This window comes from Artemia franciscana, chromosome 8 (assembly GCF_032884065.1).
Source record: "Artemia franciscana chromosome 8, ASM3288406v1, whole genome shotgun sequence".
NCBI classification, from domain to species: domain Eukaryota; kingdom Metazoa; phylum Arthropoda; class Branchiopoda; order Anostraca; family Artemiidae; genus Artemia; species Artemia franciscana.
Genome location: NC_088870.1, coordinates 6,981,661 through 7,009,602, shown reverse-complemented (window position 1 = coordinate 7,009,602; position 27,942 = coordinate 6,981,661). Strand labels below are relative to the sequence as shown.

General features: G+C 33.6%; 1 protein-coding gene across 2 annotated transcripts; it reads right to left on the bottom strand.

Annotated features, from left to right (window-relative positions):
* Nucleotides 1-108: 108 nt before the first annotated feature.
* Nucleotides 109-26,881, bottom strand: LOC136029915 (zwei Ig domain protein zig-2-like). Of its 2 annotated transcripts, XM_065708431.1 has the most exons (9): nucleotides 26,786-26,881; nucleotides 21,279-21,413; nucleotides 18,263-18,317; nucleotides 15,508-15,549; nucleotides 13,994-14,187; nucleotides 11,918-12,110; nucleotides 9,169-9,386; nucleotides 7,408-7,530; nucleotides 109-351 (listed from the first exon to the last, which is right to left on the bottom strand). In XM_065708431.1, exons 2-9 carry the CDS (start codon nucleotides 21,381-21,383, stop codon nucleotides 340-342), a joined length of 942 nt encoding a protein of 313 aa, XP_065564503.1. In that variant the 5' UTR covers nucleotides 21,384-21,413; nucleotides 26,786-26,881; the 3' UTR covers nucleotides 109-339. The 2 variants fall into 2 exon arrangements, with proteins under 2 accessions (XP_065564503.1, XP_065564504.1); XM_065708432.1 differs by lacking the exon at nucleotides 15,508-15,549.
* Nucleotides 26,882-27,942: the final 1,061 nt, after the last annotated feature.

Below are 27,942 nucleotides of genomic sequence, written 5' to 3'. Positions count from 1 at the left end.
TTCTACCCTTTTATAGGAAATTGTTAACCTTCTAAGTTATGATATTAATTAGCTTCAAATTCCAGTTTAAATAGTCTTACTACTCCTTTTTCAAATAGAAAACAAAGATTTTTGAATGCAAGTTTTCTTATTAATATCCAACAAAATATACAACTACGATAAAACTTAAAAATAACTTAAAAAAATGAGGTAGTAAAAAAACTAAAATACAAAATTATATAAAAAATACAGTGTACGACTCTGACAAAGTAAGACATCTCTGAGGAAAACAGCTGACTGCATTAAACTGAAATCAGGAATAGATATAACATTGTTGCTTTGGCATGAGTTCAACTTCCGTTAGCTTTCAGGCTAAAAAGGAAAGAAAATGTATAAGAAAAATTATTTTTCGATTTTAAAAAACTTGTTTTGTTATTATTTAATAAGAAAACAACAAGGATAATTTTCAGTCAGTTTTTATCGTTTTTTTTTTTCTTTAATTTTTGTGTTCTTCGCTTTTTCGTAAGGCAAACATAGCCAGGTTAGGTCTTAAAACATTTTTACGGGGGAAAGTGTGACATGGCTATGGAATAGCCATTTTAACCCCCCACACACTTTAGAATTATTATAACAAATTTCTTACTTAGCTACATTCAAAAAAAATCAATTTATTAGATTGTCATAGCTAATTCCAGTTTAATAAATGCATATGTTTTTTCATCAAGAGCTGATCTTTTGAAGAGATCCGTTGTAAGAAAAGCGGAGGGGGGAAGAAGAGGTTTTCAAGAGGCTGTGCCAATAGTAATAAATAAATTTGTTGCAGCACATAGCCACCAGAGGCCCACACAGCAGCGCGAAGCTGCTTCAGTTTCTCAGCTAATAAGCAATAAAATTAATAACCAAATTGTAAAGGTGGTTATATTAAGGCCGTGATTAAGTGAACTTGAAAACATCGAGCTTCAGAATTGAAGTAAGGTTAGCCTTCTGTCTTTTAATTCTCTAGAGACCGTTGGTTGTCAAAACTTCAAATAGTACCAATTATCAAGTCTTGTCATAGGTTTTGATTGACAGCTTCCTTTGGTGAGATGTTTCAGCCGGGAAATAGTAATATATTTGGCTGGGTAAAAATAAGATTTTATTATTTAAAGTAAAATAAAAATTTTAAGATTTAAATTTTTTTTAATTTAAAATTTTTTTTAATTTTTTACTTAAAATTTAAGTAAAAATAAATTTTATTAGTTAAAGATATACGCAACTTACAAATTAGCTTACGTAAAGAAACTTCTGTATTCTCATATTTGTATTGCATATATGAGGGGTTTCACCCCCTCGTCAGTACCTCACTCTTCACGCTAAAGCTTAAAATTTGTCAAAATTTCTTAAGAATGACCCCTGAATAACAAAAGCCGTAGAATAAATAGTTGGAATTTCTAAAAATACTTTAACGTAAAGAGCGAGGTATTAGGAGGTGAGCCCCTCATATGCGTAATAATTTCTGTTCCTTTTAACAGAAATTACTATGGAATATTTACAGGAATTAATATTTACAAGAAAATAATAACAGGAATATTCTGTTCCTTTCAGTTGAAAAACTTTGCCATATTTATTTTTTCATTGTTTTTTTTAATAATGCTAGAAAATCCTGCGCTCCCTTCATGGAAATTTTCTTCCCCCATGACAAATTCCTCCGTGAAAAGTTCCCCCAACATATCCCACTCTTCTCAACCTCTGCCCCAAACCAAATGAAAACGCCCCAGAAAACGTCTGTACACTTCCCAATAACCATTACTATATGTAAGCACTGGTCAGTGTTAGTAACTTGTAGCCCCTCCCATGGGGACTGTGGGGGAGTAGGTCATCTCAGAATTTAAATCCGGTGACTTTTGGAAAATAATTAGCGTGCGACGGGGGCCTAGGCACCCTCCGATTTTCTTGGTCACTTAAAAAGGGCACTAGAACTTTTCATTTCCGTTAGAATGAACCCTATCGCAGCATTCTAGGACCACTGGGTCGATACGATCACCCCTGAAAAAAAAAACAAATAAACACGCATCCGTGATCTGCCTTCTGACAAAAAATAAAAAATTCCACATTTTTAAACAATTCGTAGTAACGAACTGTAGTAAGGAGTGACTAGGCTCAATAGTAACCAAAACTCTAAAAAAATGGAATTTTCATACCGATAGTTATATCAAAAGAATGGCATTTTAATGCTGATTTAAATATATAAGTTTCATCAAGAATAGTCTTACCCATCAAAAATTACGAGCCTGAAAATATTTGCCTCATTTTCGAAAATAGGGGGAAACACCCCTTAAAAGTAATACGATCTAAACGAAAATCACACCATCAGATTCAGCGTATCAGAGAACCTTGTCGTAGAAGTTTCAAGCCCCAATCTATAAAAATGTGGAATTTCGCATTTTGTGCCAGAAGACAAATCACAGATGCGTGTTTATTTTTTTTTTTTCCAGGGGTGATGGGAAATTAGAGGGCACCTAGGCCCCCTCCCACGGTCATTCTTACCCAAAGTTACCGGATCAAAATTCTGAGATGGCCATTTTATTCACCATAGTCGAAAAACCCAATAACTATGTATTTGGGGACGACCTACTCCCCCGCAGTCCCCGTTGGAGGGGCTGCAAGTTACAATCTTTGACCTGTGTGTACATATAGTAATGGTTACTAAGAAGTGTACAGACGTTTTCAGGGGGATTTTTTTGGTTTGGGGGATTTTTTTACATATAGTAATGGTTATTGGGAAGTGTACAGGTGTTTTCAGGAGAATTTTTTGGTCGGGGAGAGGGGTCGAAAAGAGGGGGATATACTGGGGGAACTTTCCATCGAGGACTTGGTCATGGGGGAAGAAAATTTCCATGAAGGGAGCGCAGGATTTACTAACATTATTAAAAAAAAAACATTGAAAAAATATATATGAAAAAGTTTTTTTTCAGCTGGAAGTAAAGAGCAGCATCAAAACTTAAAACGAACAGAAATTATTACCCATATGAGGGGCTCACCTCCTCCTAATACCTCGCTCTTTACGCTAAAGTATTTTTAGTAATGTCAACTATTTATTCTACGGCTTTTGTGATTCAGGGGTCATTCTTAATTAATTGGGCCAAAATTTAAGATTTAGTGTAAAGAGAGAGGTGCTGACGACGGGTTGAACCCTCTCATATGTGTAATAAAAATATGAGAATAAAAAATTCTTCACGTAAGCTAGTTTATAAGTTACGTATATCTTTTACTTATAAAACCATTCGTAATAAATTAAATTTCTAGTTGCCTTTTTTTATTAACCAAAAAATTGGAGGGCAACTAGGCTTCCTCCCCCGCTCTTTTTTCCCAAAATCATTCGATCAAAATTATGAGTAAGCCATTCAGCAAAAAAAAAAAAAAAAATTCAAATTTTGTTTCAATTATTACTCTGCGGAGAGCCAAAATCAAAACATGCATTTATTCATAAACATTCAGAAATTAAATAAAAAAACAAGTTTTTTCAACTGAAAGTAAGGAGCGACATTAAAACTTAAAACGGACACAAATTACTTCGTATATAAAAGGGGCTGCTTCCTCATCAACGCCCCGCTCTTTACGCTAAAGTTGTTTACTGTTTTAAAAAGAAGAGTTGGGAGAAAGAGTCAAACTTTAGCGTAAAGAGCGGGGCGTTGATGAAGAAGCAGCCCCTTTTATATACGAAGTAATTTCTGTTCGTTTTAAGTTTTAATGTCGCTCCTTACTTTCAGTTGAAAAAACTTGTTTTTTTATTTAATATATTTAAAATCAGCATTAAAATGCGATTCTTTTGATGTAGCTATTGGTACCAAAATTCCATTTTTTAGAGTTTCGGTTACTATTGAGCCGGGTCGCTCTTTACTACAGTTCGTTACTACGAACTGTTTGATAAAGTTGGAGGACAAGCAATATAAACAAAGGTATTTTATTTCAAATGACAATACAATTAAGTATGTAACTACAAAGAAGGATAGAATGTAAGGAAAATGAATTTTCCTGTTACCGGTATTAGACGATTAATCTTATAAGTACGGCTCTTGTATTGAAACCCCCTGTGGAACTTTGGGATCAAAGCATCAATGAAGAATCCTTTCAGCTTGGGAAAAATCTTTTCGGTCCAAAAGCTTGGATTGCGGTCTATCTTTTCAATGTAGAAGTCTTTCTGGGTAAAAATCATGAAAAAGCAATTATATAGCTGAGCACATTCAAGCTGACTGATTGTACTTGGTAAAAGTAGTCGTGGCCTCGTTTGGGGTTGACCAGTCCATTCTTTCCAACTTCCATGCAATAGTCCGCCTTAGACTCTTTTCGGTTCTTTATCCACTAGCCTATCCCTAAATTTCTCGCAGTTTCGCAGTTCCATACCTCGCTTTGATTTAATTTTCCCCATGATTTCGGCTTTGTGTGCATAACTTTCCTGAAGGCTCCTGACTATTTCTCATTTCTATGTTTCTTCATTGCATTGAAATAATTTATGAAAATTTCACACTATTAACAAGCAGCTGATTATTCCAGCTTGTCATTCTCGTCTCTAGGGGTTATTATCGGCGATCTGAAACGATTCTTTATGGCAACCGACGTGTAAAAATTTCAGGTATCTGAAAATATTCTAGGGGACTGTTAGAAAACAGGAAAATACATAAATAAATGGTTCCAATCATCTTATAGGTTATTGTCTTCTGCACATGATAGTACCAATTTTGTTCCAAAAGCAATATCCTTCATAGAGTACACTTGTGAAAAATACCTAGACATTTTCTAAGATTTCTAAGCAATTAGAGGAAATAGAACAAAATCCTTTCAAACATTTTGTAGCATCTTCAAGAAGCTATGGCCTGATATTAAAAGCGGCATCTTCCGCCAATGAATACTTGAGTACTTTTTAAATATAAATTTTCAATTTAACATGGGATTTTCGAGTTCCTTCAGTTCACTTAATCACCCCCTTAATAAGCCAATTATAAAATAGATTAAGCAATTATTACAGGAACTCTGCCTTTTTTGTGTATAAAAAAGTTATCCGTGATATTGCTTGGGAATATTCTTTTTTGTTCATTTTCATACTTTCTATTATGCTTTCCCTCTTTTTTCAACTTTTGTCATATGACGCTTTGACCTAATCTATTCAAAGAATAATTTGTTTGGTGTTGTTATCCTTCATATGGATTTTTGATATGGACCATTTTCTGTTTCAGTTTGTCAAGCTGCTTCAGTTTCTTTCCTACATTTGCCACGAGGGTGGCATTCCTTAAAGACCTTGCGACTGGTACATCACATTTTTCTTTTTTCATTTATAAATTTTTCAACATTTTTTTTCATGTTATAAATGCTGAGTTTTTTTTAGAAATGTGTTTTTTTTTGTTCTTTTTTGTTTTTTCTCGTATTACTCCGTCGGTTTTGTATTTTTTGCAATATGACGGGAAATAAACATATACATACACACATATATAAATTACAAAAAAGAGAGTTTTATAGAAATACAGTAGTAGCAGAATTTTTCTACAGAGCAGTAGAAAAGTTTTAAAAATCTCTACTTTAAATTCAACCCTTTATTCGGAGTTCAATGGAATAAGAAGGATAAATGTAATAAATTATTAGTAAACCCTAAGCATTATAAATATATAGAATTTCGCTAAAATCGTGGAGTACAATAAACAAACGTTTGAATTGAACAAAATTTATTTGAAATTATGAGAAATGCAGAAAATTTGGTAATTCAGAGAAGGATGCCCTACATACGGAGCTGATCATCAACTTTTCCATGCTTTCCCACAATACTGCATAAACATAATTTGCTTAGAGCATTTTTTGTTTGTTGAGCAGAATCTTTAGATAGTACTAAATAAGTATCATATTAGTAATACATTTACTTTTTAAAGACTATTTTTGCTATAGTAATTGCTAACTTTCCGTTGAGATTATCTCTCTCTAATAGTTCGCTAAAAACTAGAGGAGGTTCAGCGTCCCTGGGCTTTATTTATTACGTCTAGTCCCACAGTTCCTAGCATACAATCCTTATGTGACTTTATTAAGTTTCCTTTTATTTTTACCTAGTTCCATTTGTTCATTCGATGGGACATATCAAATTTGTGTAGATTATGCTTTTAGCCCATGGGATATCAATTACCGTTAGACAAAAACGATTTAATATAAAACTATTTATAGTATTATATATAACATAATAGTTTATCTAATATAATCATTATAATTTACGAAACATTTGTTAGAAGAGTCTCTTCTTCTGTGTAGCACAAAAATTTGAATTGGAAATATAATATTTTTCAAATGGAAATAGTGAAATGACAATCAAATAAGTCAAAGTAGCGCCTTAAAAAAATTAGAAAAAATTAAATTCTATACTAAAGAAAAAAATAATAAGAAATCTACAAATAAAGTTTTTATAAAAAATCTATGTAGACCGGCTACAAAATAGATTGGCTATAAAAACTTTAGTATCTTTTCTTAACTATATAAGGTGCCTATAATCGATTTGTATCCCAAATATCTTAAGGTTGAACGCGTAAAACCATGGTTCGATTCCTCACCGAAAATGTTTTATTGTAAGTCTTAAAGTATCTATTTATGTTTCAGTTTTACCCCTGGTCGATTACTGTTGTTTTATAAAATTAATTGAAAACTGGGGAAGAACCCTGGTCCCTTTTTCATTACTTCACTCCTACATGGTTCATCCTACACAAATGCTGAAGAAAATAAAAAAGCAGAAAATGAGAACCAAATTAAACAGCATAAGAAGCAAAACTTCAATCAAAGAGAAAAGAGGGTTACTGTCCTATGCTTTCAAATTCAAAAAAATACTTTAATTCGATTGGTTTATTTTTGTTATGTACTTACGCAAGCTAATCATAATGAAATTTTCTAGATCGATAAAAACTCCGTCTTTTACAAACCACAGTGGTTTATAATTTATGATGCACTTTGTAATTGATGCACCGACTTGTTGTCTATTCGCACCCATTCTAGCCTGATTGGTTCTTTTGTGTGAAATTTTGAGCCAGTACAAGAATGAAAAGTCTCAAATTGCTGAATTTACATAATTAGATTATCTGTTTGTGCACTACGATTGACGTGTATTTCCTGCAAAGACTTACCACAGTAAAATACAACGCACCTCGGGGTGTAGGGATCATGGAGACCCATATAAATAATCTCCTGGAGCCATCGTCCGGCTCAAAAAGAACAAGTATACCCCGTAGTTAAAAAATAATAAAGTAAAAAATTATAACAAAATTAAGTAGCTTGAAAGATAAAAAGACAGAACGTTTGAAACACGAGAACGATGTCTCTGAGATAACACCGCAAAGAGTATAGAAAGACGTGCACAAATAAAGTATTAGCATAAGTAAACTGCTAGAATAAATAAAATATTGAAATTATACAATAGCGACTTACAGCAACTGGGTAGAGGAACGTGAATTCTTTGTCTTCTCCACATTCATTTCTTGCCCTGCAGTAATACCCTCCCATATCAGACCATTCAAGGTTTTTCACTATCAAATCGCCGGAATCAAGTTGCTGAAATTAAGAAATAATTTTCAAGTTATGTAATCAAATTTTCTATAAAAAAAAAAAAAAAAAAAACAGCAGAGATAATTGCTCACGGCTCAGCTGGATGTTTTTCTTTTCTCACTTTTCTTTTTATATTTTGTTTCCCTGTTGAAAAATATTTTTTGATTTTCTTTTGTATCCATGAACAATTTGGGTTGCACAAAAATACCCATTTTTAAATAGCCCTAAGATTCTATGTGACCAGTGTGACCAGGGTATCCTGGTCATCCCAATGACCAGGATAGCATTTGCAGTGCTCTGTGCAGTTGGGAATTTGCTATTGAAGGCGCTGCACCTCCATGATATGGGAGTCTTTGACCGCCTTCAGACTGGAAGACTTTTATTTACGAAGAATCCTGAGGATTTAATACTGAGACAGAATCTCAAATGGTGATGTACGCCACCCTTGCTGTAGCAACAAGCCCACCGCCACGACTGTAGAACAGAGAAGATCGCAGTGGCTCGTCTGGGTCCTGAGAAGAGCCAATGACCACATCATTAAGCAAGTGCTTATAGCTGCTTCTTTGCCAGATTGGTGCAGGTGTTTTGGCGGTTGATTAAAGAATTGGTGGACAACTGTCAAAATCGACCTCGACACCACGGATGGATTTCGAAAGTTTTGCAGAAAGTGGGAGAGCAGCTGGCTTCGATTTTTTGAAGAGCTGGCACAATATCGCAACAAATGGGATGCCAGCCCCCAACCATAGGAAGTCTGGTCCTGCAGTAAGCACAGTTATAAGTGAGTACCCCCCCCCCCGCCCAAAAAAAATGACGCTTTGTTCAACAACACTCCGTTACTCCTGAACTATATTGCCCTACTAATCCTACTTATGAGAACAGCTACTCATGAACAGCTACAATCCTACTCATGAGAACAGCTACTCATGAACAGCTACAATCCTACTCATGAGAACAGCTACTCATGAACAGCTACAATCCTACTCATGAGAACAGCTACTCATGAACAGCTACAATCCTACTCATGAGCAAACGCGGGCATGACAGCAACATAGTATCAAAATATTTCATATAAATAGAATATTCAAAATATTCCAAAAGATTTCTAAAAAGTCAGCAATAAAATCGACTGAAATAATTGCTCATGACCGAGCTGATGATTTTACTTTTAAAATTTAATTTTCTTTTTTATATTTTGCTTCTCCGTTGAAAATATTTTTGGATTTTTTTTATTTATTAACAATTTGGGTTACATAAAACACACACTCTCAAATATCTAGTGAATAACTGCATGCAGGATACCCCCCCCCCTTCCGAAAAAATGAAGCTTTGTTCAACAACACTTCGATCCCCCTGAATTACATTGCCCGACTAATCCCTTGACAGTATTAAGTATTAAAAAAAAAAAAAAAAAATGCAAATCAGATCCTTTATTTAAATAAAAAATAATAAACAATCCACCAAAGAGGCAGATCTTATCCATAGGGAGGGAGACGTTCAATTAACATAACTTAAAAAAAGGATAAAAAAATCAAAGTTGCAGTGGAACGTGTTTCATTGCACCATTAATTTTGTTGGGCCGCGTTCATTTTTTCTGTAGAGGTGTGTCCAAATAGGAATCAAGATAACTTAAAAGCGACTACTTACAATATATTTATTTGTATATATTGAAAGAGGTTCTGACAGAGGTTGATCTAAAAGAGGTTCATCATCTTCATCAAACCACTGAATTTCCACATCAGGTCCCGTAGCTCTGCATACTAGACGAGCATCTTTTCCAGACTCATGTACATATGTCCCTGACCACATATGAATTCTTGGTTTAACACAATCTGGCTTGCATTTTTTTGGATCAGGACCAGGGCCTAAAAGAAAGTATGTTTAAAGAGCAAACACAGAGAGTTTACTCGTAAACTATGTTGTGACTCATTGTTCTTTTTTACTAGCCTCACGAAAAAACCGATCAGGTTCTAAAACAATGGAGTCTCACCAGATATATTTCGATAAAAAGGTAAATTTGTCAGTGAGCTATCCTGTTAAATAGAAGTTGAAAGTGACATCTAACTTTAAAAAAATCCTAGTGGATATAAGTGACATCGGTGAATAAAAAGAATACCGCACTCTAATACTAACCAACTTTAACTTATTTCAAATATTCTCATTTTTTAAATTAACTAGGCTTTTTTATAGGCTAACTTTTAAGACTGGAAGCTGGCACGGATGTTGAAAAGAACAATCACAAACGTAGTCTAGCATTTGGAAACTTTGTTTGACTCAAAACTGTTCCATACTTTTCATTTCAGGTACTCAGGAGTTTTGTCCCAGTTAAGCCTACCAGCTTAAAGTCAATTAGCTTACTTAGCAATTGCCTTCTTCCCACCTACATTTTGACAACACTTTTTTTGGTATTTTTACTGGCAAATACCCTTTTTCGTATTTTAATTGAAAACATCGATAAAACAACAAAGTCACTCATCCCCCAAAATTTGAAGAATACATCCCTTTCCTACATTTTCATAAGTTGTCGTTCTTGTATCATCACGGGTCTGCTTCTGGATTTCAAAACCTCTTTTTGTCAACGCAGCTATTTTCTACTGTGTAATTATTCACCATTTAATTTTTCAAGATTTTGTCAATATTTCATGGGTGGCTTTTGAAGTGCTAAACTTTGTGGTGAGATTTTCCTGTTCTTTTCAGACCAATAACAAAAAGAAGAAGCTGTAGAAAAGAATAATTTCAGGATGGTGAAACTTATTGATAATTAAGTACTATTATTGATTATTTTTTTGCATTTATTTGGAATGGTGTGTTTTGATCTTAGTTCTTTAGATAAATAAAAAGAACTGTAACTTTTAGGGCTCCTTCAAAGATTCAAAACGGAGATTGTAAGGGTGTTGATAATATTTGTGAAAAGTGCATTAAAAGGTGCATCGAATGGTATGTTCATCTTTTAGCTAGCGTATTAATCGAGAAAACGGAAACTTTAATGAAAAATTACGTTCAATATGCTTTTCTGCAAATTCTCAAATTTCTTTGAAGATTAATTTTAATTTTTAACTAGAACCATATGCTGTACTCAAGGATGTATTCCAGATTTTTGTTCGGGAGTGGGATGAAAAAAAAATTCATCAAACATTTACCTATATGCGTTTTTCTTACTTTTATACTAGTCTGAAAAAATTTCAGGGAAGCCTCTAACCCGGCACCCTCACCCCTGGATACGACCTTGGCTTTACTCTAAAGATTGAAAAAGGTATTAAGCTACGAGTATGCATTGTTGATCAATAATGTGACTGCAGTTCTTCGGAAAATTCCGAGATGATTTTGAATTTTTAACTGAAAATTTTCAACCTTGAAGAAGGTCAAGATCGGTCAACTTGACTCTTTGTTTTAATCAGGAATGCTTTTTTTTAAATTATTTTGTTAAAAAAAAAATCTATAGAAGCAGCCATTCTTAGATCGGGGTAGCCTACTTAACTAGCTGAATTATTGTAGCTGAATTATTGTGTTTGCTACGTTTGTCTAGTGTCTGCACGTTATATGAATATATATATATATATATATATATATATATATATATATATATATATATATATATATATATATATATATATATATATATATATATATATATATATATATATATATATATAGAAAATTATTATCCTTCTAAGTTATGAGCTAAATTTGCTTCAAATTCTAGTTTAAATAGTCTTGCTACTCCCTTTTCTCACTCTAATTATATATATATATATATTTATATATATATATATATATATATATATATATATATATATATATATGTATATATTTATATTTATATAAGAAATGCAATGGAAAAATTAGAGATGGATTTATTCTGGAAAATTATTTTCAATATATCTTTCTGCAGATTCTCAAATGCCTTTGAAATTTAGTTTAATCTTTCATTAGAACCATATGCTGTGCTCAAGGCTGTATTCAGGATTTCCGCTCGGGGAAGGAGGTAGGGGGGCTGTAAAAAGTGCATCAAAATTTTGCTATATACTTTTATGTTACTGCTTTTCAAGCTGGACACAAATTTCGGTTGGGAAGGTTCAAACCTGGTACCCTAAGCCCCTGGCCTTGACTGTACTCTAAAACTTGAAAAGTATATTAGGCTGCCAGTACGCATTGTTGATCAATAATGTGACTGCACTTGTTCGAAAGATAGCTAAATGATTTCAATAACATTCAATTTAATTGAAATGTAATGTCAGTTGGGGAATAATGATTTAGAATTTTTCTTGAAAATGATAGCCAGATCAATAATTTGCCAAAATAGTCTAGTTGAATTAGCCTAGTTTCAGCCAATACTTTTAGCTATTTGATCTAGTAAAATACAAGAAAGCTTTGCAGCCGTGCTTGAAATACGTACCAGTAATTCTAACATATGTACTAGACACAGTTCTATCTTTTGGAATTTCCGCCACACAACTATAGATTGCTTCATCATCTGATGTGGCACAATCAATAAAGAATCGAGATCGTGTACTTGCCAGCCCGTCCCCAGATGTCAGATATTCGTATTGGTTGATTTGGTTCGTAGCTATTTCATTGTCTGATTCTTCCTATGAAAGATAAAGCCATTTTACCAACTGATTTTCAATTTAAAATGGTTAAGTCTAGTTCAAGCTCAACGAGTTTTTTGAAAAATAAAAAAAATAATCACACATAAGTGAAACATCTCAATCCATTTCTGGATACAGGGTAGCTGTACACAATATATTTTAAACATAAATATATTTTAAACATTTAAAAAAATAAATACTGAGAGTAGTCACCACTCCTACTCTTAGACATGATTTTACCTATAATCAATCAAAATAATTAACCTAATAATTTCCTGCTCCTTCCCCCTGGAGAGACCATCCCATCTTTAAAAAAAGAATAAAAACTATTCTTTCACAACGCTGATACACGGTTTTTTATTCTTTTTTTAATGATGCAAGGGAGCTCATATCTCTCAGCTCCTTTGGGGTCAGATTCCATGTCATTGCACATGTTGTAAATAAAGCAAAATTTGATCGTAAAGTTGGGATAATTGGTATATGCAGGCTATAAGAACCTTGTGGAAATCTATAGCTATAGTAAGCTATGATGTTTTCAGCATCCCTGGTTAAGCTCTTGTAGCGCAACGTTCAAGTATTTTTGGAAGGAAATTATCATCCACCATTGTGGACATCCACAAATAAAGTAAGTTATAATGCTTTCCAGCACCTAAGATTAAGCTGTCGTACCGCAACGTTCAAGCATTTGTTGAAGTAAATTCACTTCACTAAGACCCCTGCGGATATCCACAGCTATAGCAAGATTTAGTGTTTTATAGTATCTCAGATTAAGCTTTTGTAACGCAACGTCTAAGCATTTATGGAAGGGAATTCCCCTTCTCTAGGACCATCGTGGGCATCCAGGGCTTTAATAAATTAAAATGCCTTTGATGTAGTGTGATGAATGCCTTCATTAAAGTCTATATGTTTCCTGGGAACTTGGCACCAAAGAAAACTTTCTAAATAATCTAAAAAAAATAAAATCCAAATAGTGTTAGATGGGGTAGGGGGTGGAATGTTTTAAGATTTTTCAATTAAATTTTTTAATATTTTCACAATTACAAAAATCCAGTTCAAAATTTATCAAATAATTTATTAAAAGAAGCAGATTTTTCCCTTTTCCACTTGTTTCTTTTACTCAGAAATTTGTGTGTCTATTTGAGTTTCGACATCTTTCCTTCTTTTCTCTTTTTTTGCTATTCTTTTGCTCTGAGTGAGATTTAGCTACGTCCATTAATTAAAGAAGATTAATTTCAAACGCTCAATGTATGACCCCAAAACAAACATGAAATTATTCCCATTTTTTAATTAAATTGACAAGACAATTTGGCTCTTGACAGAAAAAAGATTTTAAGGTCATCAGGGAACTAAACCGGGATGTTGAAAGCCAGGACTAGACCCTTTGACAATTTTTGTGTGAAAAAGCACAAAACCTACATTTTTAGGTAGCAACGTTCCTTAGAGGTCCTGCAAACTAATCCCAATAGGAATTCATTTGAGAGGAAGGTTCGGCACTCGGTTATCCCTTTTTCATTCTTCTTTTCATCCTTTCACTATTTTTCTCCAATAAGTATTTTAACGGGATGAGGACTGAGGGGCGTGTATAAGGAACAATTTTACCGGGGGGTTTTGTAGACTAATCCAAATGGGAATTCAGTAGAGAGAAAAAGTTGATGCTCTGTTACCCCTTCTCTTTTCTCAATTTTTTTACGTTTCGTATTCACTTATTTCTCTCTAAAAACAAATTTAGCATAGAAGGAGTGAGGGGTGGATTAAACGATATTTTCTTGGGACTATGAGCTTCGAAATACAAAAAAAAAATCTTTTTGGCATCTATTTTCACTTTTTTTTAAGAAGGGAGGGGCTCTGGACCAGTGTTGAGGGATCAAATACTCAATACTTACCTGAGAGATGGGTGGCTCTCCATTTTTGAGCCAATAAACTGACGGCGGAGGCTGACCTGAGACATCACATTCAAGGACTAGACTCCCGTTCCGCCTCAAAACATGTCGGTACTTGGGTTTATTGTGAATTTTGATAAAGCCATTACGCTTCAAAATATTTTCGCCATCTTTATCTCTTTCCTCAGATGTCAAACCTAGAAATTCAATGATTTTTGATAGAAATGTATGGAAATTTTAAGTATTTCTGAATTAGTTCAAAGAGGTAAAAATTGGACTCAATAAATTGCGGACTGGGAGCAAAACGTCCTACAGATCAAAAACTTTTCCGAGAAAAATACGGCTAAGGATTTTGAACGTTTTTGTTCGAACGATCAGAAATCTCTTAAAATTTCGCTTGACAATAGTAGCGCTCAAGTAAACTATTAAATTGCAGTTTTCTGTTTCTATATTTCTTTACAAAAAGGATATATTTTCGACTGAATATTAAGAATTAGTCGGTTTCAGGATTCTAGGAATGATTTCAAAGTAGAAATGGTAGAACTGAGGATTGTCTGAAATAGTAAGAGTATAAGAAATTCCCCGTAACGTCTCTAATAAAAATTTCGTAACGTATATAGAATTTCCCTGTAACGTATCGTTAACGTCTTTAATTGCAGATATCCCACCTTAAATGCTTTATTTCCACTCCTATGAACGTTAAACACTAGACTCCATGCAATACAGTCCGTTTCTCTTGATGCTGATTTTTCAAGCTTAATCCTTACAAAAACGAAGGGCGAAGGGTAGGCCTTTCGTGTCTCCGGCTAAAGTGCAACGAGTATGGAGGCAGGTAAACTGGCTCCTAAAATAATTATTTGCTATTGACTATCTCAAATATTTTAAGGTTTTTTTTGATTACTAATTCCTCTGGATCACTATTTTCTTATTTTTACACTTTTCTGAACCATCTTTCAGGGATTTTCTTAATCACTAATTCTTATGGAGTATTTTATGGAAAAATCTAATTTTTAATTGATTTATTTAGGGCGATAATAATAATTTATTTTTAACCCACTAATACAATAATGTAAAATAGTGATATAACAGTGAAATATCGTTATATTACTGTTTGTTCACCGTTATGCTGCAAAAGTGTTAACAGTGCAATATACACACAGTAGTACCATTGACGTTATAACGTTATTGACGTTATAACGTCAATACACGTTGACGTTATAAAGATAAGCTACAAGCGGTTAATATCACACACTGGGTAATTATGTGCGTCGAGTGAGAAATCAATGTTGAAGTGTTGGACAAAAACTTTCAACTCAAAATGGATGGCTTTTCTATCCTTTTACCCCGTAGCTTTCTTCCTTTTTAGCGTATTTTACTAATTTCGGTTTGTTCTCTCTTTTCGGTATTTAAGTCAATCTTGAAGGAGAGGATTTGCTCTCAACGCCTTATTCCCAACTGAAATCGGTCTCGATACCCAATAATAAATTCAAATTCATTCAAGTAATGTTTCAACTTACTATTCGACATCATATTTCCATCGTCATATTTTCCAAAAGCAGCTTGAAATAAGAATGAATGATAATTTAAAATATAGAATCACCTTAACAAAAAGAATAATATTAGTGGTTTATTTGAATAGAATAATATTAGCAAACCTCCAAAAAATATTTTCAGTTTCTAAAAAAATCCCTCTTATATACCCCTCCCCCATACTTAATTTTGATGTAAGTATGCACGGCAAATTTTTCGTTTGGAATGAGGAGGTGGGGGTAGCTACAGTAGCTTTAAGTTGAAACATAAAAACAGGACACTATTAATTCTATACCTAGTAAGAAAAAGTCTCCACATTAATGTTTTTAACATTTTTAAAGAATTACAGCATACGATACGTTTCTTTAAGTTCAGCCAAGGGGTGGGAGGTGAAAAAAATATTAATGTTAAAAAATATTATATACCTAATTTTCTGAGTACGTGGGTATTTTTTCCTAGATCCATTATGATTAACCAGTTCTATTTTTGTAGTTTATTTTAGTGCCCTACTTCGAATGATTCTATCAGATACTGCAAAATTTTAATTGTACAGTAACACGAAGCGTCACTAAAATCTTGTGAAATGTTTGCGGAAAAATATAAAGTAAGAAAAAATCGATTTAAACAAAATGCTTGAAAAAATCACTTCCGGAGCAGGATTAGAACCCAATATTTTCTGGTGAGAAGCCAGAGCTTCTAATCCTGGATCAACAGGCAAACTTGACAATCTTTCCAAAGCTTTTGTATTCCAGACTTTACCGTTCCACAAATACAAAAAGAATTTAAAATAATAATTAAACATCGTATTTTATGCGGTAGAGAAATTACTGGATTTTCTCAATCAATGATCAATAAATTAAAAGCACCTGCTTTAATTTATATTTGCGCCGGCCATGTCACACCCATATTTCTTGAATAGTTATCACCACTGTATTTTATTGTCAAAAGCCTAAGTGATGATTACTGTGTTCCAGAAACTCTTACTTATGTGAAATTTTGCAAAATTCGGTACTAAATTATGGGAAAAACCATCGATTAATTGAAGTTACAGCAATAATCAAATTTTCAATCAATGTAGATGAATTTTACGCTTTAACAGACACAGATGTGAAATCTGCGAATAGAATTGCAGGACTAAATATTCTCCTGCAAACTTCGCCGAAGATCATTAATATAAATCAAAAATAAAAGCGGATCTAACACTGAACCTTGAGGGACACCAATATAATTAAGGCTTTTAGATTAGATTGCTTCCCATCGGCATCTACTGCAATTTTACGTCCAAAGAGGTATGATTTACTAAGTCTAGTCCTTTCCCTCCTATGCATCAATTTTTCATATTGTCATGAAGAATGTCATGGTTTAAAGTCTCAAATGCTTTCTTAACATCATAGAAAATAGTAGCACCATGGAAATCATCATCTAAGCAATCATATGTTTCTAATGAAAGAGCTGCAACTGCGTTTTCTGCAGAACGGCTGTCAAACGTAAATTTGTAGGCTATCTGTTATGATGGTGACAAAATTCAACTTTTTATTTCATTTGTACATTCCTGAAAAACCGAAAGTAGAGAGTGATAAATATCTAAAAGAATTATTTAACTTTTTAAATCTAACTAAGAGTGTTAATTTAATGAAACAGTTTAAAATATTTTTATAGACTACTGTGTTCTACTGGAGGTACCATAAGCAGAAACAACATATATAAAAAACAAGACAACCGAAGCAATTCTACTGTTACAAAGTAAGATAAAGAGCTAAAATGAAGCTCTACATATTCTTAGATAGAATCTAAACATGAAAGTAATAAGTCTTCCGACAAATAACGAAATGCTCATAAAATTTTACTTAAGCTTAAATCAATAAGTGATTTATAACTCCATTGTATCCTACACAGCTTTTATACCAAAGGTAAATTAACCAGGGACGTGAAGCGAGCTCTACTTAGGATACTGTTGCTGATGATAATACTTAATTAATTCCATGTATGCTGGCCTCATATGAATATTTACTGATAATCTACGATGCATCGCTCTTTCAAATGTGCTTGCGTCGTTAGGTTTTACAATATAGGCTATTATCTGACTGTCATGATGAAAATTAAATCCCAAAAATTATTTAACCTCTAACCCCCTTCATATTTTTCGCTAATAATAATAAAAAAAAAAAAAAATCAGATACAATTTCAATTTACAATATAGGCTACTATCTCAGTGTGAAACAGGTTCCACAATTTGCAACCTCAGATGAGGTTTTAGACAGAAATTTTTGACAGAATTTTTTTTTTCAAGAGACTCATGTGCTTGCTTATGATTTCATGTCTAAAGTAAAATCACAATCAAGACAATAAGTTGTAATTTCCTTTTGGAAAACTTAGTTAGAGAGAAATCACATAGGGCCTAGCTTTTCAAATTTAGTCTAAAAAAAGTAGTGTTTAAACTATCCAACAATTTAAGAATTCAAAAAGTCAAAAAATTTTGAGTCCAAAAATTTAAATGGTAAATTTGTTCTATTTTATTGCCATTAATGACTTTAGACTATTTAAAAAAGGTGTTACAGAAACAAGGTAAGACGTTGTTCTAAAAAACCCGCAACTATCTACGCACGCTAAAAATAAATATTCAGAAGTAAATGAATATTACGCCTATTTATTTGTGTATTATATTCTGCCTCCAAATTGCTATGTATGAACTTATTTTGCAAAACGTTCTGCAAAATATATTTTTGAAAAAAAAAGACTTACCACTCCTTTGTTTTCTAGCTAGCAGCTCTTCCAATCGTGCATACCCTTTTTGGTCCTAAAACGGAATTATTAGATTAATATTAATTCATAACAGTAATCAAAATAAGTTTAATTAAATTTAATTATATTTAATAATTACTCGGGTCATAATTAATTTTAATTCATAATGTTGATTTAATTATCAAGTTAATTTTAATTCCTTCGTTTAGTTCATATTAATATTCTTTTTGATGCGCAGAAAGAAGCTCAAAGAACAGCTTTGTAGGACGCTACACCTACATTTGGGAATTTCTCTCGAGGGATATTGTCCCCAAAACTCCTCTACTGATCAGTGGCATAATTTGGTCAAAATTATGGGGGGTGGGGCAAACCTATAGCCAATTTTCCCGAATCTAGTAAAAACAAAAATATCCATATAGTACCATAAAGGCAATTCCATACTACTACTGCTACTTCCACTACTAACAACTCACCGCAGCATCAAGCCGCATGAGGCCAACAGAGCTAAATACACTCCTCCTCCATCCCAATCTATTCAAAGCTTCCGTTTTTACACCCTTCCAGGAAGTTCCCATTTGCTTTAGATCTTCCTTTATGACATCCTCCCACCCCAACTGCGCCAACGGCAGACGACCTACTTCCCCTTTAGCCCTAGACGGTTGACCGAAAAGGACATTCGAAAAAGACAACAAAGGCCAGGATATACTAAACAAAACTGACCCGTTTCTGTGGATGCCTGAATTATGCAGGCTTTTCTTAGTTTTGACAGTTTTTTGAAGAAACTAAATTTCATCGGGGGAGGCAAACTAGGGGCTGGGGGAGGGGAAAAGTGGGGTTTGGGAGGAGCAATTGTAATCTACAAAACATTCTATACCAGACATTCATTTGACTCTTTTTTGGTGAAAAAATAGTGATACTTTTTCGATGACGGTGAAAATTTTGTATCTCCAGAGGAAAAATTCCATAGATCAAGTAGGACATTATTATATTAACACATTTAAAGTTTGACACGAGTTGAATTCTGCCAGGGCAGTCGGGTCTATCGTCACCAGATGAAAAGACAATGCCCAAATGGGCGAATATTTGATTCGTCTCTTTTTCAGACTTTTATCGAAAAATTTATTTATCTAGCTGGTAAAATTGTGTTTCAAATAAATAAAGTAACAAATTATTAAATTAATATATCGGCTTCGGAAGATTTCGAACAGCTAAAAGATTTTTTTTAGATCTTTATTTCAATTAATTAACATAGACCTTCCCCAGGTTTAATTAGAAATTACAGTTTGGTTCTGGGAACCTAAATTACCTGTCACTAAGAAAACTAAGAGCGATTATTAAATTCAGAAAGATCAATTTTAAATAGTTAATTACTCAAGACATTCCATGTCAGGTGTTTATTAATTACTTTAAAGCTAGATTTCGAAAGGAACCAAATTTTGCTTAACGCAGAAGAATTTTTCGTTGCTATATTAGTGTGCTTAGTTACCATTGTGTTTCCGCTCCTAAGGCTGGAAAAAATGTGCTTAAAAATGTTTTTTTTTAAAGCATTGGGAAAAGTTTACAATTGGCATTTTTTAAAAATAAGTACTCAAAGGTTAATTAGTAATTCAAACTGTGAGAGAAATACATAAAGGCTTTGCCCAACGAAAATGGATAGGGTTCACTATCATGGGATACTCAGGTATTGTATAGGCCTGTTTATAGTAGCCTATACAGCTTCTTCATTAAAAATAAAACAAAATGAAATACCAGTTACAGCCGGGGTGCTACTCGTACGGCCCGTAGGTTATAATCAATCTATGGTATCTTCAATCAGTGACTTCTATACAAAAGTTTGGGGAGGGTAAAACGTATTTCAAATTTTGGCGGGGGATTTTTTTTTCGTTTTTTCAAATGAATTTTTTTTTATACAAAAAGATATTTTTTAGAATATTGATGGAGGGGTTGACAACTAGGGGACACATGCCCCCTATCCCCCACATTTATGCCACTGTATTGAATAAATATGTGACTGAATAGCAGCCCACTGATACGCTTTGAAGGATAAATCGGCTCTCCTGGAAATTAAAGGGTTTGGAGATTATACTTGACATCTGCATTAGTTAATATGTGCGCTATTTATTCTGCTGATATTGTCATGGCTGCAAGAATGGGAGTGACATCCTCCTTCATACATGGGAAACTTTTGGTTTATTTTAAGTTTTAATATTGCTCTTTGGTTTTAGGTTTTAGTTTTATAAATGACGTTTCCTTAGCAAAAATACAGCTATTTCGCGACACGTAAGCAAGAAACTTAGTTTTTTACAAGTAATTTTGATTTTTTCGGAGAAAAGAAAAGAAGAAAAATGGAGCGATAAGCTGCGGAGGCCTGATTATGCACAAAGGGGGCTTAAAACTAGGGATCATTTTTAGACCTTACAATTTATTTTCATCATCTTATGATTTTCGTATCATACAAAATGTATTTTTCTTCTTTTTTAGGGGGAGATGAGTCACCTGACTTATTGAAATTTTCTGGTAAAAAGTGGCTTATTGTGAGGCCACTTTCTGCTTGGTGCCCTAATTTTTTCTTGACATAAAAATTATTTAATAAGGAATTTGCGAGTTAAATTAGCAAAATGATTTACAACAGGCTGACATAATATACGAGAGGATGAATTACAGCGCGAAAAAATTGAAAATTCGATTTGCGAAAAACGACTTTTTCGCCAAGGTTGAACTTCAAGCAGTTCTTCCAATTTCCCTGAATTTTTCATTTTTTCCCAAATTTAAACTAAAAAAAAAATTGAGCTCTCCAAAAATATCCTCAAATAACAGTAACAAGAATTAACGATTTGCGTCTCGCTTTTTCATTCGCAAATTTGCCTTGGTTAATGTTCTGGAAGATTTTAAGGAAACCAAGTTTCATTAGGAAAAATTTGAGAAATTTTTCTCGAATGATTAGGGGAATAATCGAAGAAGTAGTTTGAATTAACAGCACCACATAAAACTGTAAAATACAGAATTCTACACTTACCCGATAATCAGCAAGCTTTCGGCTTGATATGCTTCTTGGAAAAACAGATGATGAAAATAGTGACAAAAGAAGAGCGAATAACGGAAAACAGTATTTTCTTGACATTCTTCAAAGGAACTATTTGATATTTGAAATCTGAAATAGTTGTAAAAAGAATTAGGAGTTATTGAATGGCGGTATGTCTTCAACGAAGTATAAGACCTGGAAGTAGTGCTGGGCGATATCTTAATTAAATAATATATCGATTTATAAATATTTTTACTTTCGATATCGATACATAAATTTCGATATTTCTGAGCGAATTTTGCTCAGATTAACTTTAGGGTTTGGCAACATTTAATAACAAAATATGGAAGCAAAGAGTATTTTGCGCATTTTAATTGCACATTATTTAAATTTTTAATAAAATAAATAAACTTCCACCACATGAATGAACATTTCAAAAAAACCTAATTTGGAATTATGCGGGCTCTGAATAAAGAAAGATAAACTAATGGTTATTTTTGGCTATTCAAATCAACAACACGTCAATATTTTTCCCTGAGAATCGATTCTGCCTTTCAGCGATCAAATAAATTTTTTTTTCAACTGAAAGCAAGGAGCAACATTAAAACTTAAAAGAGCATATATTTTCCCGCATATAAGGAAGATAAGCCCTCCTCAATACCTCGCTCTTCACGCCAAAGTTGTTTTATGTATTTTAAAATCTCCTGACTTTAAATGGCTCTTGTGTTTCAAGAGTAGTTCTTAAATAATCGGGACAAAAAGTTAAATTAGCGTAAAGAGCGATGTATTGAAGAGGGGGATCTGCCCTTACACACGGGATAATTTATGTTTGATTTAATGTTGCTCCTTACTTTTAGTTGAATTAATTGGTTTTTTCATTTAATTTCTGATTGTTTTCAAATAATACCGGAAGATCCACCTTTTCTCTCCATAGATAACATACCCGAAGAAATTTTTCCTTGGAAAGTTTCTGCCACATAAGATCTCCCTTACCCCATTAAATATTCCCCATAAAAATTTCTTGCGGCAATTCCACCTGGAAAGCTGTTTTAACCTCCTTTCATTTGCAAAAAAGACTTGTTTTTCTTTTAAATTTTTGATGGTTTTTCAAATTATGCCATTCCTCCCTCCATGGAGAATTTTAAATTTGAAAAGAAAATTATATATATATATATATATATATATATATATATATATATATATATATATATATATATATATATATATATATATATATATATATATATGTAAATATAGCGTGTTTTGTTCTACTTAAACAAAATCTAGATAGTCAGATTTCATTTTCACTGTCCTTGGTACTTGTAAACCTATAATGGGAAGTCCCCTTCGTCAAGTACTAAATAACATTCATCACTCAAGTAAAGCCCAATGGAATGTGTTATAACCGTTCTTTCAAATTTAAAATCAGGTCCGCTTCATTGTGTCTTTCAAAATCAGAATTGTATACAACAGGTTAATGAAATAGTCCAACTTAAACTATCATGAAGTCAATGCTCTCATGAAGCCTCGGCTGTCAATGAGATATGACTAGTAGTTCGTCGCTGATCCAGAGTCTGGTTATTTTCTTGGGAGGGGAGGGGTATTTATTATTATTATCATGGTCATTATTAAATGATAAAGGCCCTCCAATGTCAGGCCGCTGACAAAAGTTGATGTTACAGTTGCTGGGACTTTTCTACAGGGACACGTAACGAACCTGATACCCAATCCTATGACAGGTCGGATCAAAGCTTGGGCCTAGTTTTCGAAACCAGAGCTCAACCCTCTTTGCTACCATAGGATATTTTTATTATACTATTATTATCATCAAAAAAATATTGATAATATATTGATAGTCTATCTAGATACCACTTAGAAAATTACTTTTCTCTTCATAGCCAGAAAACTGCTCCTTCATCAATAAAGATGCTTGAAAAGTTGATAATTTCTATTTTCGAAAAAGTGGGACTTTTAATAGCTAAAAACAAATCTGATTTTAATGGCCCTACCAATTAAATTTTGAAGACTTTCTCCTTCTTAAAAAATTTCTTTTTTGGGAATATTTATATCAGACTCCCTTTTTCTAAGAAAAAGGCCACGTGCAGCCCACGTGCAGCCAAGACAGACAGTGAATAGCCTCTTGTCAATAGGTGTGGCTTAAACTTTAAAACAGGCCTAATCTGAACGACCATGGAGAAAATTTTTCTAAGAAAAATCTTATCTACTTTGAAAGAAAAAAAATGAAGGTTTGTCTAGACATACGGTTTATAATTGTTGATACCCTAGTTCCATTGCTCGGACGTTTACAATTGGTAATAAGATATGTTAGGATGCGGTAGTCTTTAGAATTGTCTTAGAAATGAAATAAAGTTTCAAGTATTTCCGGTAATTATTTTTAATTTTCTTGGTCCACTTGCTGGCAAAGGTTTTGTAATCGGATACAAGCTAAAATGCAACAGTTTTAAAAGGTCTTAAAGGGTAAAGAACCTGCTAATTTTGAAAAGAATTTAAAATTGAAAGAGAGCAAAAAAAAATTTCGCTTTTGAAATTAAAGAGAATAATCCAAAATCTACTGAAAAATGCTAATCAGCAAATGTGCGTACACGATCGGATATTTCTGAGGGACCAAGGCCAAACATAGAGAGGTGCCTAGGTACTTCTCTAGTGCTTCTCTAGAAGTGTTTTTCAGGTTGAACAAAGCTGCATACTGTTTATCTTGAAGAAAAGTAAAGAGCAATGCTACTAATACTACAACTACTATTAACAACTCGCTGAAACATCAAACCATTTGAGGCCAACACAGCTGCACAAGCCTTTACCCACCCCAGTTTATTCAATGCTTCAGTCTTTACCCCTTCACATGAGCATCCAATTTCCTTCAAATCCTTCCTTATGATATCTTCCCACCCCATTTGGGGATGACCTGGTTTTCGTTTGGCCTTTGATGAGTGGATAAAAAGAACAGTCCTGAGGAATCTACCATTCTGCATCAGCAAAACGTGCCCTAGCTATCGCAACATTTTTTCCATTATAGCCCTAAGAAGTGGGATCAAACCTCATTTTTGTATAGCTTCTAGGTATTAGACAAATTTGCCCTTTCTTATAAGTTGTTGGCGTTTTAGGGGAGAAAAAAAAATGCCAAGCCTAACTCTCTCAAGGATGACCATCGTCCTGGCTCGACAGTGCCCCCACTGAAAAGGTGATATTCAATAAAAGAGGACTCAGACAGTGGCATTAATCGGGGTGGGGGTGAGGGGATGCTATCGTCCCTTTATATTTTGGAAAACATCGTTCTTGGGTATTCTAACTGCAAAGTGCCTTTTTTTGGTATTTGCCATGATAAAATAAAAAAAAACCTCTGGATTTTGAAATATATATTTTGCCCATTTACATTTTCGTAAATTGACACCACCAGACACAGAATTGCTCCTTGGGCAAAACAGTAAATGTAAGCCTTAATACTTCTGCGCAGGGGCGTATCTTTATTGGGGGGACGAGAGGGGTTCATATCCGGACAGTCAAGAGGCATGGACTATATAATAATTTTTCTCTCCTAGTTACTGGGAGCAACTGCCCCCCCCCAAAAAAAAAGAAACCGAAAATCTTCATTTTTTTTTGTTTTATTTTCATTTCAGAGATGTAAATAAGCTCTGAAAAACAAAGAGGAGATTTTGCTCCTCCAGCAAAACTTTAACTGGTCAGTTCAGTCAATTAATTAAAAATATATTTTCTGTTCTTTCTGCACAAGAAATTAAATATATTATCGGAAAAAAAACAATTGTTTCTAAATTGAAGATTAGGGTTTGTAGCCCTTAGTTTTATTACTTCAGCATCAGTTCAATTAGTTTGAATTAAATCATTCAATAGAAATTGCAGAGATACTGCTTAAAGCCACTGTTCAGGGAAACCGTTCCAAAGGGGGGGGGGGGGGCTTGTCGTCACAAAATTCTAGCACACCTTTTAAAAAGTTTATTTATCGTGATTGCTCGTTAGCAGCAATCCTATACAGAGCAAGCCGCTGCCCATAGTAAGCAAAAATTTTTACACGTGTTATATCGCTGAATCGATTAGATTATAAAACAAAAATGGGACTATTACAGGTCAAAGCATAGGCCTTGGCTTACTAGGATCTTGTCAACTGGCGTCTCTCTTACTATTGATACTAACTTTAAATAAACTAAACCCGGAGGAGCTCAATCGACAAAATAACTTAGGCGACCTAAAAAAAAACTCAGCCTATGTTTAATTATGAAAAAATTGAAATCTTAAAAAAAAAAAAGTCATCAACATCTTTAAAAAAAATTGGGAGTGGGGGGTCTGCATTTTTTCACAAACAATCATTGCGAGTTTTCTCTGTTATTATTATAAGTGTTTGGTTTCCGATTGAGCCAATCTAGTTTTTACAGAATGGTCAAAATAAATTCTTATAAATAGCTAAAATCCATTGAAAGAATTTCAAAGGACTTCTTTGTTTATTATTCAGTGTCTAAAAATTATCTGCATCTTCCCCCTCATTTACATTCTACGAAATCTTTTTGGTACCTTGTATTCAGAGACTCTAATTGGGAGGAGGGGCTACTCCGAGATTTTGAAAAGCACTTTTATACGATATTTTCAGGAAACTCCGCCCCTTCGTTAACTTCGAAAAGTATGTGTTTTTTGGAAGGGGGACATACAGAGGACCAATGGGTCCCCATAACGCACACATCCACTCTAGGGGAAGACAAATTAATGACTTTATTAGGGTGAGTAGGGACGGTGCTCCAGCATTTTATGGGGGGTGAGAGCAAGAGGGGTATCCAGTTTTCAAAATATGGTCGCAAAGTCTTAGAGCCAAACTTCTGACGTAATCTTGAACAATTTTTGGTCACGATTTACGCTTTCTTCTCTATATTCTTATGATATAGTATTCAAGACAAACAGGGGCATCCTTTGGAGGGGGGCTGTTGCCTCCCAATAATGTGGAGAAAAAACTGCTATATATCCTATGCCCATGACTACCCGGATAGGGACCCTTCTTTTCCCCCAATAAAAACATTAGAAACTGGCTACTGAAGAGAAACTATTAAAAGTAAGAGCTTTGCTCTCGATTTTGAATCGAAAAATTAGCCCAAATATCTAAGAGCACCCGAGCCGCAGGATTTTCTAGGAATTCATTTCGAAGAGTCCAGAGTTTTGAAAAAACCTTGAATTTGATGAAAAATATAGGGATTCGTGGTAACAACCACGAATATTTCATGATAATGGAGATACGGGTCTACTGCTTAAGGCCCTGTCTGAGGTGAATGGGCACGCAGAGGCGTACTAAAACCAAAATTTATTATCATCTTTTCGATATTATGAAATAACGGCATTTCTAAAAATTTTGGGACATTTTGATCCAAGGCCCTGAATTAGCTAAATGCTATCACGGGTAATTTGCTCATATTGACAATCTTGACTCGAAAAAAATGTTTGTAATGCAATGCTTGTTATTTTAAGAAAAAGATTCTACAACCTACCTTGCTTTGGTCAAGCAATATTAATCCATACGGCTCCGCTTCAAGAACCTTTGTTGTACCTTCTTTACTATTGAGTTAAATACTGATTCTAAATAAGGTAATTTAAGAAAACACCCTGGGCAACATCACAGCAGGCGTGTCTTCCATAAAATTTTCACCAATGAAATGCTTAGCTCTCCCTGAGGCTGTTACAAGGTCGGATGTTTCTAGGTGAAACCAAACTGGTAGTGGTAAATTATCCGTGATAGACTATCTCGGAGATTTTCTCTCTTTTCATTTACATTCGGGAGAGCGGAAAAAATAGAACATTTTATAATGATTATTTAATGCGAACAAAAGACTTATTTGCCCTTTAAAAAAGGCGAGGTGCTTGTGTATTCATTCAGTCAAGCGCTTCATTTAATAACCTGTTTCTTTGACGCTCAATCCCAATAAAATATTGGACAATGATGAAAATATAATACTTTACACTGTAAAAAAATAATTAATTCCCAACATAATTTTTTGCTGGACTTCGAACAAGTAAAAAATCATTTTTTTTGGAATTCCAGCAAATTAGTGAATGTACTAAGGTTTATGTACTTTTCAGTGGAAAAAAATGTAGTTTCCTACGTATATAGGTTATATTAATCAACATGGTCTGGACTTTAATAGTAGATTGAAATTGCAGGAATATCATACTAAATTTTACAGTAGGACCATTGAAAGTAGTGCGTTCAAGACAAAGTTAATTCAAATATTGGAATTATAACAGAAAAGGCAATTGCTAATTGTCTTTTTGAGTTTAAAAAGATAATAGAACAATAATGAAAGGCATTTTACTTTGAAATGACTTGAATTTATTTGTCTACAAAATAAAAACACAGAAATTTATGTGCAAAAATTATCTTTTAACTTTTAGAGGCACTTCTTTTATAATACGTTTTTGAGTTTCTGTTGGTAAAAAATCTCTTAAGATGCTACCCTAATCTTAAAAGTACCGGTGGTTAGAATATAGTGACTTCTGAATTCAATTTTTCCAATTATAATTAGTGTATTATTATAGCAAAGTCCTTCGGTGAGAACAATCCTTATTTTTGCGACGAAGGTCATTTTTGTAATGAGACTCAATAAGCGTTTAAAGTCAAAACCATAGTGATTAGTATAACCTATTTATG